The 13,265-nt window shown below is 42.9% G+C and overlaps 1 protein-coding gene across 1 annotated transcript in view; it reads right to left on the bottom strand.

The window, feature by feature from the left end:
- The window catches only part of atp8b4 (ATPase phospholipid transporting 8B4), a 37,869-nt gene that overhangs the window by 16,597 nt on the left and 8,007 nt on the right, over positions 1–13,265 (bottom strand). Inside the window, exons 9-19 of the mRNA XM_080545251.1 lie at positions 12,949–13,019; positions 11,689–11,771; positions 9,627–9,785; positions 8,209–8,297; positions 7,186–7,382; positions 6,181–6,389; positions 6,050–6,093; positions 5,397–5,562; positions 4,511–4,699; positions 3,983–4,098; positions 2,897–3,061 (exon numbers count right to left, since the gene is read on the bottom strand). Coding sequence (XP_080401377.1) covers positions 2,897–3,061; positions 3,983–4,098; positions 4,511–4,699; positions 5,397–5,562; positions 6,050–6,093; positions 6,181–6,389; positions 7,186–7,382; positions 8,209–8,297; positions 9,627–9,785; positions 11,689–11,771; positions 12,949–13,019 — 1,488 coding nt within the window. The remainder of the gene's footprint in view (positions 1–2,896; positions 3,062–3,982; positions 4,099–4,510; positions 4,700–5,396; positions 5,563–6,049; positions 6,094–6,180; positions 6,390–7,185; positions 7,383–8,208; positions 8,298–9,626; positions 9,786–11,688; positions 11,772–12,948; positions 13,020–13,265) is intronic.

Here is a 13,265-nt window from a genome sequence, read left to right on the forward strand (position 1 = left end):
ACAGTCTTACCATCAGACCTTCTACCTCCTCATAGAGAACAGTCTTACCATCAGACCTTCTATCTCCTCATAGAGAACAGTCTTACCATCAGACCTTCTCTACCTCCTCATAGAGAACAGTCTCACCATCAGACCTTCTATCTCCTCATAGAGAACAGTCTTACCATCAGACCTTCTACCTCCTCATAGAGAACAGTCTTACCATCAGACCTTCTATCTCCTCATAGAGAACAGTCTCACCATCAGACCTTCTATCTCCTCATAGAGAACAGTCTCACCATCAGACCTTCTACCTCCTCATAGAGAACAGTCTTACCATCAGACCTTCTACCTCCTCATAGAGAACAGTCTCACCATCAGACCTTCTACCTCCTCACAGAGAACAGTCTCACCATCAGACCTTCTATCTCCTCATAGAGAACAGTCTCACCATCAGACCTTCTATCTCCTCATAGAGAACAGTCTCACCATCAGACCTTCTATCTCCTCATAGAGAACAGTCTTACCATCAGACCTTCTCTACCTCCTCATAGAGAACAGTCTTACCATCAGACCTTCTACCTCCTCATAGAGAACAGTCTTACCATCAGACCTTCTACCTCCTCATAGAGAACAGTCTCACCATCAGACCTTCTATCTCCTCATAGAGAACAGTCTTACCATCAGACCTTCTATCTCCTCACAGAGAACAGTTTTACCATCAGACCTTCTCTACCTCCTCATAGAGAACAGTCTTACCATCAGACCTTCTACCTCCTCATAGAGAACAGTCTTACCATCAGACCTTCTACCTCCTCATAGAGAACAGTCTCACCATCAGACCTTCTACCTCCTCATAGAGAACAGTCTTACCATCAGACCTTCTATCTCCTCATAGAGAACAGTCTTACCATCAGACCTTCTATCTCCTCATAGAGAACAGTCTTACCATCAGACCTTCTACCTCCTCATAGAGAACAGTCTTACCATCGGACCTTCTCTATCTCCTCATAGAGAACAGTCTTACCATCAGACCTTCTATCTCCTCATAGAGAACAGTCTTACCATCAGACCTTCTATCTCCTCATAGAGAACAGTCTTACCATCAGACCTTCTCTATCTCCTCATAGAGAACAGTCTTACCATCAGACCTTCTCTACCTCCTCATAGAGAACAGTCTCACCATCAGACCTTCTCTACCTCCTCATAGAGAACAGTCTCACCATCAGACCTTCTATCTCCTCATAGAGAACAGTCTTACCATCAGACCTTCTCTACCTCCTCATAGAGAACAGTCTTACCATCAGACCTTCTACCTCCTCATAGAGAACAGTCTCACCATCAGACCTTCTACCTCCTCATAGAGAACAGTCTTACCATCAGACCTTCTCTGTCTCCTCATAGAGAACAGTCTTACCATCAGACCTTCTCTATCTCCTCATAGAGAACAGTCTTACCATCAGACCTTCTACCTCCTCATAGAGAACAGTCTTACCATCAGACCTTCTATCTCCTCATAGAGAACAGTCTTACCATCAGACCTCTACCTCCTCACAGAGAACAGTCTTACCATCAGACCTTCTCTACCTCCTCATAGAGAACAGTCTTACCATCAGACCGCTACCTCCTCACAGAGAACAGTCTTACCATCAGACCTTCTCTACCTCCTCATAGAGAACAGTCTTACCATCAGACCTTCTACCTCCTCATAGAGAACAGTCTCACCATCAGACCTTCTACCTCCTCATAGAGAACAGTCTTACCATCAGACCTTCTCTACCTCCTCATAGAGAACAGTCTCACCATCAGACCTTCTACCTCCTCATAGAGAACAGTCTTACCATCAGACCTTCTATCTCCTCATAGAGAACAGTCTCACCATCAGACCTTCTACCTCCTCATAGAGAACAGTCTCACCATCAGACCTTCTATCTCCTCATAGAGAACAGTCTCACCATCAGACCTTCTATCTCCTCATAGAGAACAGTCTCACCATCAGACCTTCTACCTCCTCATAGAGAACAGTCTCACCATCAGACCTTCTACCTCCTCATAGAGAACAGTCTCACCATCAGACCTTCTATCTCCTCATAGAGAACAGTCTTACCATCAGACCTTCTACCTCCTCATAGAGAACAGTCTTACCATCAGACCTTCTATCTCCTCATAGAGAACAGTCTCACCATCAGACCTTCTATCTCCTCATAGAGAACAGTCTTACCATCAGACCTTCTACCTCCTCATAGAGAACAGTCTTACCATCAGACCTTCTCTATCTCCTCATAGAGAACAGTCTTACCATCAGACCTTCTACCTCCTCATAGAGAACAGTCTCACCACCAGACCTTCTCTACCTCCTCATAGAGAACAGTCTCACCATCAGACCTTCTATCTCCTCATAGAGAACAGTCTCACCATCAGACCTTCTCTATCTCCTCATAGAGAACAGTCTCACCATCAGACCTTCTACCTCCTCATAGAGAACAGTCTCACCATCAGACCTTCTATCTCCTCATAGAGAACAGTCTCACCACCAGACCTTCTCTGTCTCCTCATAGAGAACAGTCTTACCATCAGACCTTCTACCTCCTCATAGAGAACAGTCTCACCATCAGACCTTCTATCTCCTCATAGAGAACAGTCTTACCATCAGACCTTCTATCTCCTCATAGAGAACAGTCTCACCATCAGACCTTCTCTATCTCCTCATAGAGAACAGTCTCACCATCAGACCTTCTACCTCCTCATAGAGAACAGTCTTACCATCAGACCTTCTATCTCCTCATAGAGAACAGTCTCACCATCAGACCTTCTATCTCCTCATAGAGAACAGTCTCACCATCAGACCTTCTCTATCTCCTCATAGAGAACAGTCTCACCATCAGACCTTCTACCTCCTCATAGAGAACAGTCTTACCATCAGACCCTGCTCTATCTCCTCATAGAGAACAGCAACGCAGTCGTCTCTGTTCTCCATGACGGTGCTGGCGAAGAGAAGCTTCTTCATCCACACTTCAAACACATCTTCATCCAAGTGTTTGTAGGCCAGAGCTAACGTTCTTAGTCCTTCTCCAGCAAACTCCTGCAACAAAGATAAATAATAGTTATTTGTGTGGGTACCAGGTAACACTTCCCATGAAGCTGTCCCCACACCTGTGTAGTAACACAAGTGTAACAGCAGCATTGTATAAACATGATATTACACTTAGTCATAAGAAGATCAAGGTATCAGTGGTGTAGCTCATCTCCGTTGCTATGTAATTTAAAAATAAATGATTGATGTAACAGCAAGTTACAATGTTGTTACTCGAGAAATTACAGAGTTACACAGGTATAGGAGGAACAATGTAGGCTGTGGCCGATTATTATTATTATTATTATTATTATTTTATTTTTTGCATTTTACATTGTGATGAGGCATTGGCATAAAGGTCTAGCACTTAACTGCACCTGACAATTGAATAACACCATGAATATAAAAAATGTTTGCAGTCAAAGGTTGATCGCCAGTCAGTGACCGTTATAAAGCTGTATTGTCTATGATGTTGTCTATGATTCACTGTGATGTGAATATTCAATAATTCATGAGATGTCAGAGCCATCAACAGACCACCGGCTGTTTTTAGACACGGGGGTGTCACAACAACATAATGCCGTATTGCATGAGCTGGAAACATGACAATACAACTGACACAATAACGAGGACATTACTTTTTCTCTTGGCAATTTCCATGCAAATGAAAAAAAAATATAAACAGCACACAATGTACAAGGCTTAAAGTACATAATTATACAAATGCATTTGAAAACAAAACACCACTGCAGAGTGTAATCATCGGGGATGATGGAGATTTACCAGTACTGCGAGTGTCTAAATATATCACAGTTAGAGACGTTAGATGTTAGATGTTAGATGAGTCTATTTCATGACGGAAGGCCATAAACCTCCTTCCTTTTCCTTTAGTATTTTCTTTAGTATATTTTTCTAAACAATAGGACCTACATCTAGATGTTCTGAGGTAGTACTCATGAGGTCTTCATTGGACGGGTCCAGCAGGTCGAAGATAACCGTGTCTGCTCCTTTAGAGTACAGCTTAATCTGCCCCTGTGGATCTCTCACTGGGAAACACAAGCAGATAACACTCATTACCTTTAAGAGATATAACTCATTACCTTTAAGTGACTTTCACAGCATTGGCATTTTCAGATTCAACAGATCGAAAACTATTGATCAAAGACTGCAGTGAATCCTAAAGGCATCCTGTGTTATACAAGTGCAGTACACCTCGTCTGGAGGTTCAGGTACGGTTACACAGCACTCATAAACCTCATAGCAACATTAATATTAATATCATCTATACAATTTAGTAGACGTGCATCTTATCCTGATGTGTATGTCGAATATCGGAAAATAAATCATATTCAGCAAATAATTCGGATCATGACGCAAAAAGCGACGTTTCAAAACGATGCTAATGTTTTGGAGAGAGCAGATGAGAGCTTTGCTCTGTTAAAAAGGGAATCCCCTAACCAATGACACTCATTCTCTTGCGCACGTTGTTGAAGTCCAGGATGGCCAGGAGCCGGTAGGTCACCGCCACCCCCATCTCGTACAGCGTGATGGTCTCCGGAGTCCTGGCTCGGAACACAAAGCCGAAGTTCCGTGCGGCGGTCACCAAGGCTCCCTCGTCAGGTGACTGGGCCTGATACACCAGGTCCCCTTCGTGGAGATAAAACCAGAAAGCAGAAAGCCACAACATCACTAGACCATCATAAGATAGATGTCTGCTGTGCGTTTATCTAGCTCTCTACCAAAGGGAGGCCAGTGGACACAGATACAGTATCAGAGGATAGGCTCATTGGAATGCATGGAATAGATAGAATGAGGAATGTTCTCAAACACGTGTTCCGTTCATTCCATTCCATGCATTTACAATGAGCCCCATCCCCTGATGCCTGTGTTCACCAGCCTCCCCTGAGCTCTATCTACCATAGGGTGAATCAATGTTGGATTACAGCGAGCATGAATCACCTCTTATCTGGGAGGACTGAGAAACAGCAAGAGAAGATTAATGAAGATTGAGGTAGATCGCAGCCCTTCTAAGTATACATGGATTCTCTGGCTAGGTGAAGCACATGGTAATAAATCACGTCCTTACACAACAAACGTACAATCTTTTTTTTTAGGTCATGTCATTTTTACAAGATCTAATCTACCTTCACTTTTTTTTTTTTTTGTTATTTTTTCTGAGTGGGGCAGTCCCACTCATATTTTTCATTTTTATTGACAGTTACAGTGAAGATTGAGACAGGAAGGATGGATGACATGCAGGACATGTCCCCGGCCGGAATCGAACCGGGGACCCTGCGGTTACATGCTCAGCGCTTAACCCGCTACGCCATCTAAGCACCCCTACCTTCACTTTTCTCCTCCGGCATGACCGTGTGACACAGGGCCAGCAGTCTGAAGAACTCCTGCACCGAGGGCTCCTCCAGCTGGACGGCTTCCACCAGGGTAGTGTCGTGGAACCTGAAGGTCTGGTCACACAGAGGGTTGAAGGAGAAGTCCACACAGGCCGTTCTCTTGAAGCGTAAGGACCAGAAGACAGGGAGGTTTATGTAGTATAGTGTAGTATTGTGTGAGACATTACAACAAAACGCAGTATTTTTGATTGATTGATTGAGAATGTTTATTTTGGTCCCCTATACAATTCACAATACAGATATAAGAAAATGTACATAGTCACAATTTATAACATCAGGACCAAAAAGGTGTAGGCTGAAGCCGTGGCTTATTGCGCCTACCCTTGTTACATGTATGCATGTCCCCCCATGAATGCATAATCAAAACATTGAAACTTTTATAAACAAAATGTCACTTACGCATGTCAACAATTTTTTTTTTTTAAATATAAAAAAACTATATTTAAACCTCTGTTTTATACTTGTTAATCATCTTATTTTTAAATATATTTTTTAATCCTTTTAATGTACTGTACTGTAATGTAATGTACTGCAGATACAGTAGTTATCCTTGCTATCCCCTTCCTTATTCACACTTGTTTTGTACCTCTGTAATTTCCACTTTAAGGCCGAATTCATCATAGACATCACCTGAGGAAAGAGAGGTGAAAAACGTTCGTATTAAACACACTAGACCACCTGAGACCACTTCTCAAATCTAAACCCTTTGATGCGTACCGTAGGTCTTCCCCTTGATGGAGCACTTCTTGAAGACCATGATGTTCTGGGTGAGGGTGCCGGTCTTGTCCGAGAAGATGAACTCCACCTGGCCGAGCTCCTCGTTCAGAGTGGTGGTGCGAGCCTCGGCTGGAGTGTCCTTCAGGCGGTAGTACATCTTCCTGTCCCAGTTGATGAAGTAACTGTGGCCCAGGCGAAGAACCTCCACACTTCCAACAGAAGAGTAAATGGTAAATGGTAAAGGGACTGCACTTATATAGCGCCTTTTTTGCTGCTCCAAAGCTGCCCCAAAGCACTTTACAACGGCCTCTCATTCATCTATTCACACACACATTCACACACCAATGGCGGCAAGCTGCCATGCAAGGTGCTGGCCCGCTCACTGGGAGCAATTTTGAAGACTGAGTACTCCTCACCGTTCAACTCTACTGTAATGAAAACGATTGAATGGAAATGCAATGATCTGATGACATCTTATGAGCAGGGGAGGCTGGTGGGGGTGGAAATCGGAGGACGGGCTCATTGTAATGCATGGAATGGAATGAGGAATACTATCAAACACACATACCATTCCATGCAGCACGACGGTATTGAGGATAATAATGTAAGACCATTGGTGTATAACCCAGAGAACAAAGCGTTGCAAACACGCGTGTGTTTGATACCATTCCTCACTCCATTCCATGCATTACAATAAGCCTGTCTTCTGATTTCTACCTTCACCAGCCTCCCCTGATCGTGAGAGGCTACGCTGTAATAATAATAATAATAATAATAATAATAATAATAATACTTATATAGCGCTTTTCTAGACACTCAAAGACGCTTTACAAACTGAAAAGATCGAGTAGTAAGGAAAAAGAATACATTTTTAGATTACTCTAAGTGTCTTTGTAGGACAATCTACTCTGCATACTGCAATTACACCTAGATTTCAGGCGGAGAAGCGGCGAACAAGCAACGCCAGCGTCCTCTCTCAACCGGTAATGTCGCTGCTGTCCATACCTGACGTAGAGAGAGATGGGCACCACGGTGTTGAGGACGATGATGTAAGACCAGAAGGTGAGGAAGCCAGAGAACACCACGTCGCTCAGAGGCTCATCACAGTGCAGATACACTCTGAAGTTCCTGCCAACCCTCCGTTCCCAGATGGTGTTTCCAATGGCCAAAATAACCCCCATGCAAATGAGAAAGACGAAGATCTGAAAGCAGAGATCAAAAAGTAAGTATTCTATGTATATCACAAAGTACATTTCCTGTACAGAAATCAGTTGATTGGTAGTCTAGCAGGGTATATACAGGAATCTTGAGGTTAATTTCAATACCTTTCTAAGACTTTTTAAAGACCTTGTCAATATTTTTCCAGACCTCACCGCCACTTTGAACCGTTTACATCAGTGACACCTTTAACTTAACAGTTTGAGTTCGCAGTGTTTCTCAACCCTCTCCTCGGGGCGCCCCAGCCGCACCACATATTTGATCTGTTCCACCACCAGCACACCTGATTCCACTAATCAAGTACAAAGCAATTATGGTTTGTACTTGATTAGTTGAATCAGGTGAGCTGGTGGTGGATCAGATCAAATATGTGGAGCGGCTGGGGCGCCCCGAGGAGAGGGTTGAGAAACACTGGACTAGACCACTATCATACAACAGAATTTCCGGTTCATCTTTGTTTTTTAATAAAACTAATAAATTCACGAACTTTTACTAAAGGTTTTTAGGACTCAAACTCTTTGGACAGAGTCTAATTCAGAAAAATACCTACAAAATTCAAGACCTCATAAAATCGTGATAAGACTTTTTAATACTTATTAAGGGTCTTGATTTTCCCAAAATTGATTTATCAACTTTTAATACTTTTCAAGACACCGCGGATACCCTGTCTAGACTACATTATGAATTAAGAATAGAGTTGCTTCATCAGAAAGTCTAGTTTATTTTGTGAGAACATCACAGGAGAAACACGAAGGATTTGTAGCTGACCGTGAAACAATGAAATGCAAGAAAGTGCAGAAAAGTGCTCACCCATAAAACTAAAGTGTTCATCAGCTTGTCAATACTAGTCCTTTTGAATTTAGTCCTTCCACAGTTCTGCATCAGTTTGGTTTGCAGCCCTGAATGAGGCAGGTGAACAATTATTGAAAGGGTGCAATAAAAGAAACACAGCCACCTTGGATTGAATCTACTGTGTGAATGAGCTACTGTACTCAGAGGGAGGTCTAACTGCATGGATGCTGGTGACTATGTAAACAGAGCAGGGAACAAACATACCAGCAAACATGACCATTCCAAAGCATACATACATACCAGCAAACATGACCATTCCACAGCATACATACATACCAGCAAACATGACCATTCCACAGCATACATACATACCAGCAAACATGACCATTCCACAGCATACATACATACCAGCAACTATGACCATTCCAAAGCATACATACATACCAGCAAACATGACCATTCCAAAGCATACATACATACCAGCAAACATGACCATTCCACAGCATACATACATACCAGCAAACATGACCATTCCACAGCATACATACATACCAGCAAACATGACCATTCCACAGCATACATACATACCAGCAACTATGACCATTCCAAAGCATACATACATACCAGCAACTATGACCATTCCAAAGCATACATACATACCAGCAACTATGACCATTCCAAAGCATACATACATACCAGCAAACATGACCATTCCAAAGCATACATACATACCAGCAAACATGACCATTCCACAGCATACATACATACCAGCAAACATGACCATTCCACAGCATACATACATACCAGCAAACATGACCATTCCACAGCATACATACATACCAGCAACTATGACCATTCCAAAGCATACATACATACCAGCAAACATGACCATTCTACAGCATACATACATACCAGCAAACATGACCATTCCAAAGCATACATACATACCAGCAAATATGACCATTCCACAGCATACATACATACCAGCAAACATGACCATTCCACAGCATACATACATACCAGCAACTATGACCATTCCACAGCATACATACATACCAGCAACTATGACCATTCCAAAGCATACATACATACATACCAGCAAATATGACCATTCCACAGCATACATACATACCAGCAAACATGACCATTCCACAGCATACATACATACCAGCAAACATGACCATTCCAAAGCATACATACCAGCAAACATGACCATTCCAAAGCATACATACCAGCAAACATGACCATTCCACAGCATACATACCAGCAAACATGACCATTCCACAGCATACATACCAGCAAACATGACCATTCCACAGCATACATACATACCAGCAAATATGACCATTCCAAAGCATACATACATACCAGCAAACATGACCATTCCACAGCATACATACATACCAGCAAACATGACCATTCCAAAGCATACATACCAGCAAATATGACCATTCCAAAGCACCACTCAGTGTTCCTGAGGACACAGCCCCTCAGCAGCATCTTGTCGTTGTCCAGGGGGTACTTGTCGTCTCTCCAGCAGAGTGTTCCCTTGAACTTGTCCAGTTTGTTATTTGGCGGCTCACAAACAACTTCCCCTGAGGAGCACAATTGACAAATCTTCACCACAGGACACCAGTCACCCCAGCTCAGACACAATAGCAGCGAGACGTCTGTTTACTCCAGACTTAAACGTTGGATCAATCGACAAGCAATTGACAAAGAAAACACAGACACACAACAGATACAGCCCTTCTTCATTTGTGCTGCGACCAAAAATGCTCAACTCCTACTAATTGCAACTACTGTGCAGTTTCAAAGCAATGACTAAATTGCTACTGTATGTATCGGTATGACCATTTATTTATTTGTTTATTTAACCTTTATTTATACTGGGGAGAACACACTGGAAAACACAAGGCCTCTTTTCAGGTGCAGTCTGTCCACTATATCTATACCATCTATATCTATACCATCTATATCTATACCATCTATATCTATACCATTACACAACAACGCATACACAAATACAACACAGTTAAATACAGAAATCAATACATCATATACAACCACAATATATCAAGAGAAAAAATCACATCCTTCACCAAAGAAGTTCTCAATAAATACCCCGCCTGGGAGGGCGGCATCAAAACAAACCAACTGAAATGTTCCAAAAATGTGTTTTTTGATTGTTCAAGCAGTGAGGTGCCAGGAGGTCCCTTCAGATTAAAATCTCTTTTTGGAGGGAGACCGGGCCAAGAAAGCACACCAGTGCAGGTACACCTTTACCTCACAGACTAGGGATAACAAATACATATTAGAAAATCCATTTTAGGAGTAGCAATTGCACTCTTCTGTCACACAATTCTTAATCAGAGCTTTGAACTCTCCCAGGGAGATGAAATTATTTGATTGATTGATTGATTGAAAACTTTATTAGAAGATTTGCAGAAGTAGGTACATGAAAGTACATATTACATACAAGGTCAACTAACAGGATAAAAACCCAAGAAAGCCACTGGCTTATTTCAATTGGGGTCCTTGATTCTCAATTCATCGTTACATGTAAGACAGACAAAAAAGCTAGTACTATCTACAAGATAATACAGACAAATACCTATTACTATCTACAAGATAAACACACATCCATCATGGGAAGAACAATACAACAAAACATAAGGTATGTACAGCGGGTAGGACAGGTGGGGACATACACCACAGGTGGGGGCGGGGGACAAAACACAAAGTATGTACAGTGGGTAGTTCGGGTCTTTTAATCTGATTTTTGATTTAGAGGGTCCAGTTACGGATTGCAGCCTCCTGTAAATGTTTTTTGAGAGTGGTTTTGAAGGTGGGCAGTGTTTTGCACTCAGATTAACAATGCCTTATAGAGATCTATAAATAAGGCAGCACAAAAAAAAAAATCTGATCTAGGCAATTGAAGACATCATCTAAGACATCATCTAAGCAGCTGAAACTGTGATATGACCAGCTCTAAAGATATCAAATTAATTAAATCATAACCTCAAACTGTGCAATACAAGTGCCACAAATACATCACTCACACACACGCACGCACGCACACACACACACACACACACACACACACACACACACACACACACACACACACACACACGCAAACATACTGTGCATACAATGATCTCCAGTGTGAAGGTTATTGAGTGCAGCTCTTTCAATAAATAGTAATTACACTGGAGAGAGCAGCTCAACAAAGAGACTCCATTAACCAAGCCAGTAACAGAATATCGTCATACATACAGCTCACACTCATCACTCAGCAACCTTCGCTTCTACTTATGTCAAATTGGGCTGCATCCAAATGGATGGTCAAGTATCTGACAAAAATGCAGGGAGTCTGTCACAAAGCTGCCTATCCAAGGTCAAACTGACAACAATAGCATAACATCAAGGAAGACAAGTCGAGGGAGGCAATGTGGTATCGAGGTAAAACATAATACAGGGAAGAAATATCTCTACCTTCAAAGTCAGCAAGCTTGGCGATATCTCCTCCCAAGTCCGCTGTCACCGTCAGGGCCTGGCGAACCTTCAGATTGGTCTCCCTGTGCAGAGAAACAGGGACACATTCATGTAGGAGTCAGTGGAGGCTGGTGGAGGTAGAAACAGGGACACATTCATGTAGGAGTCAGGGGAGGCTGGTGGAGGTAGAAACAGGGACACATTCATGCAGGAGTCAGGGGAGGCTGGTGGAGGTAGAAACAGGGACACATTCATGCAGGAGTCAGGGGAGGCTGGTGAAGGTAGAAAGTAAGTAAGTAAGTAACATGTATTTATAGAGCACCTTTCCCAGACCAAGGGTCACAAAGTGCTTTACATAACAAGGAAAAAACACAATAAAACATAATAAAAGAGCAAAAACCACAGCAGGTTAAAACAGGCGAAACAAGTGAAAATAAAAACAAGTAACAGACAACAGGTGTACAACAGTACAACAGCATCAACAGGACACAGAAAGACAGGCCCTTGGGGCTATCCAAAAGCCTGTCTATACAAGACAGTCTTTAGCTGTTTTTTAAAAACCTCGACTGAGCCAGCTGATCTAAGATCCGAGGGGAGAGCATTCCAAAGCCTGGGGGCCACGGTTTGGAATGCTCTATCACCCTTGGTCTTCAGTCGGGCACGGGGGACAACCAACAAACCCTGGTCAGAGGACCTGAGAGACCTACTGGGGCTGTAAGGACGCAGTAGGTCACAGATGTAAGCAGGCGCCTGACCATGGGGGGCTCTGAAAGTGATGACCAGAATCTTGAAATTAATTCTATATTTGATGGGACACATTCATGCAGGAGTCAGTGGAGGCTGGTGGAGGTAGAAATCGGACGGTGGGCTCATTGTAATGCATGGAATGGAATGAATGGAACATGTGTTTGATACCATTCCTTATTCCATCCCATGCAATACCCGTCCTCCGATTTCTGCCTCCACCAGCCTCCACTGGCAGCGGTACAGTAGACTCTGGCCCCTGGTCGTGGTGGGAGATGATTCATTAGCGTAGCGTCGTTGGTTCAGTTCAAAAGCAATTCACCGTCTATGAGAACCTGCAACCATTAGCAAGCGCTTTACCTAATTTATTTATCACCAAAATCGACTTAGCACTATGTATCACTAGTGTTATATCACCCAGGTCGCATAAATGATTCATCCTTTCTGCTGTGGTGCCAGTGTGCCCTTACAGAGTCAAATGCTATGCAGACACATGCAGTATCATAAGTGCCTTACCCATCCAGCTCAGCAGTCTCAATATAGCACAGTCCATAGGGCTCGCTACTGGAGAGGAGCAATATGTCAGCCTGTGGAGACCAGAGAGAGAGAGACCAGAGAGAGGGACCAGAGAGAGGGACCAGAGAGAGAGACCAGAGAGAGAGAGAGACCAGAGAGAGACCAGAGAGAGAGAGACCAGAGAGAGAGACCAGAGAGAGACCAGAGAGAGACCAGAGAGAGAGACCAGAGAGAGACCAGAGAGAGAGACCAGAGAGAGACCAGATCAGCACCTGAGAATAACCACACTGTTTTACTGTAAGTTACTTTTTAAAGTC

Source organism: Nansenia antarctica, assembly GCF_963989245.1.
Source record: "Nansenia antarctica genome assembly, chromosome: 14".
NCBI classification, from domain to species: Eukaryota; Metazoa; Chordata; class Actinopteri; order Argentiniformes; family Microstomatidae; genus Nansenia; species Nansenia antarctica.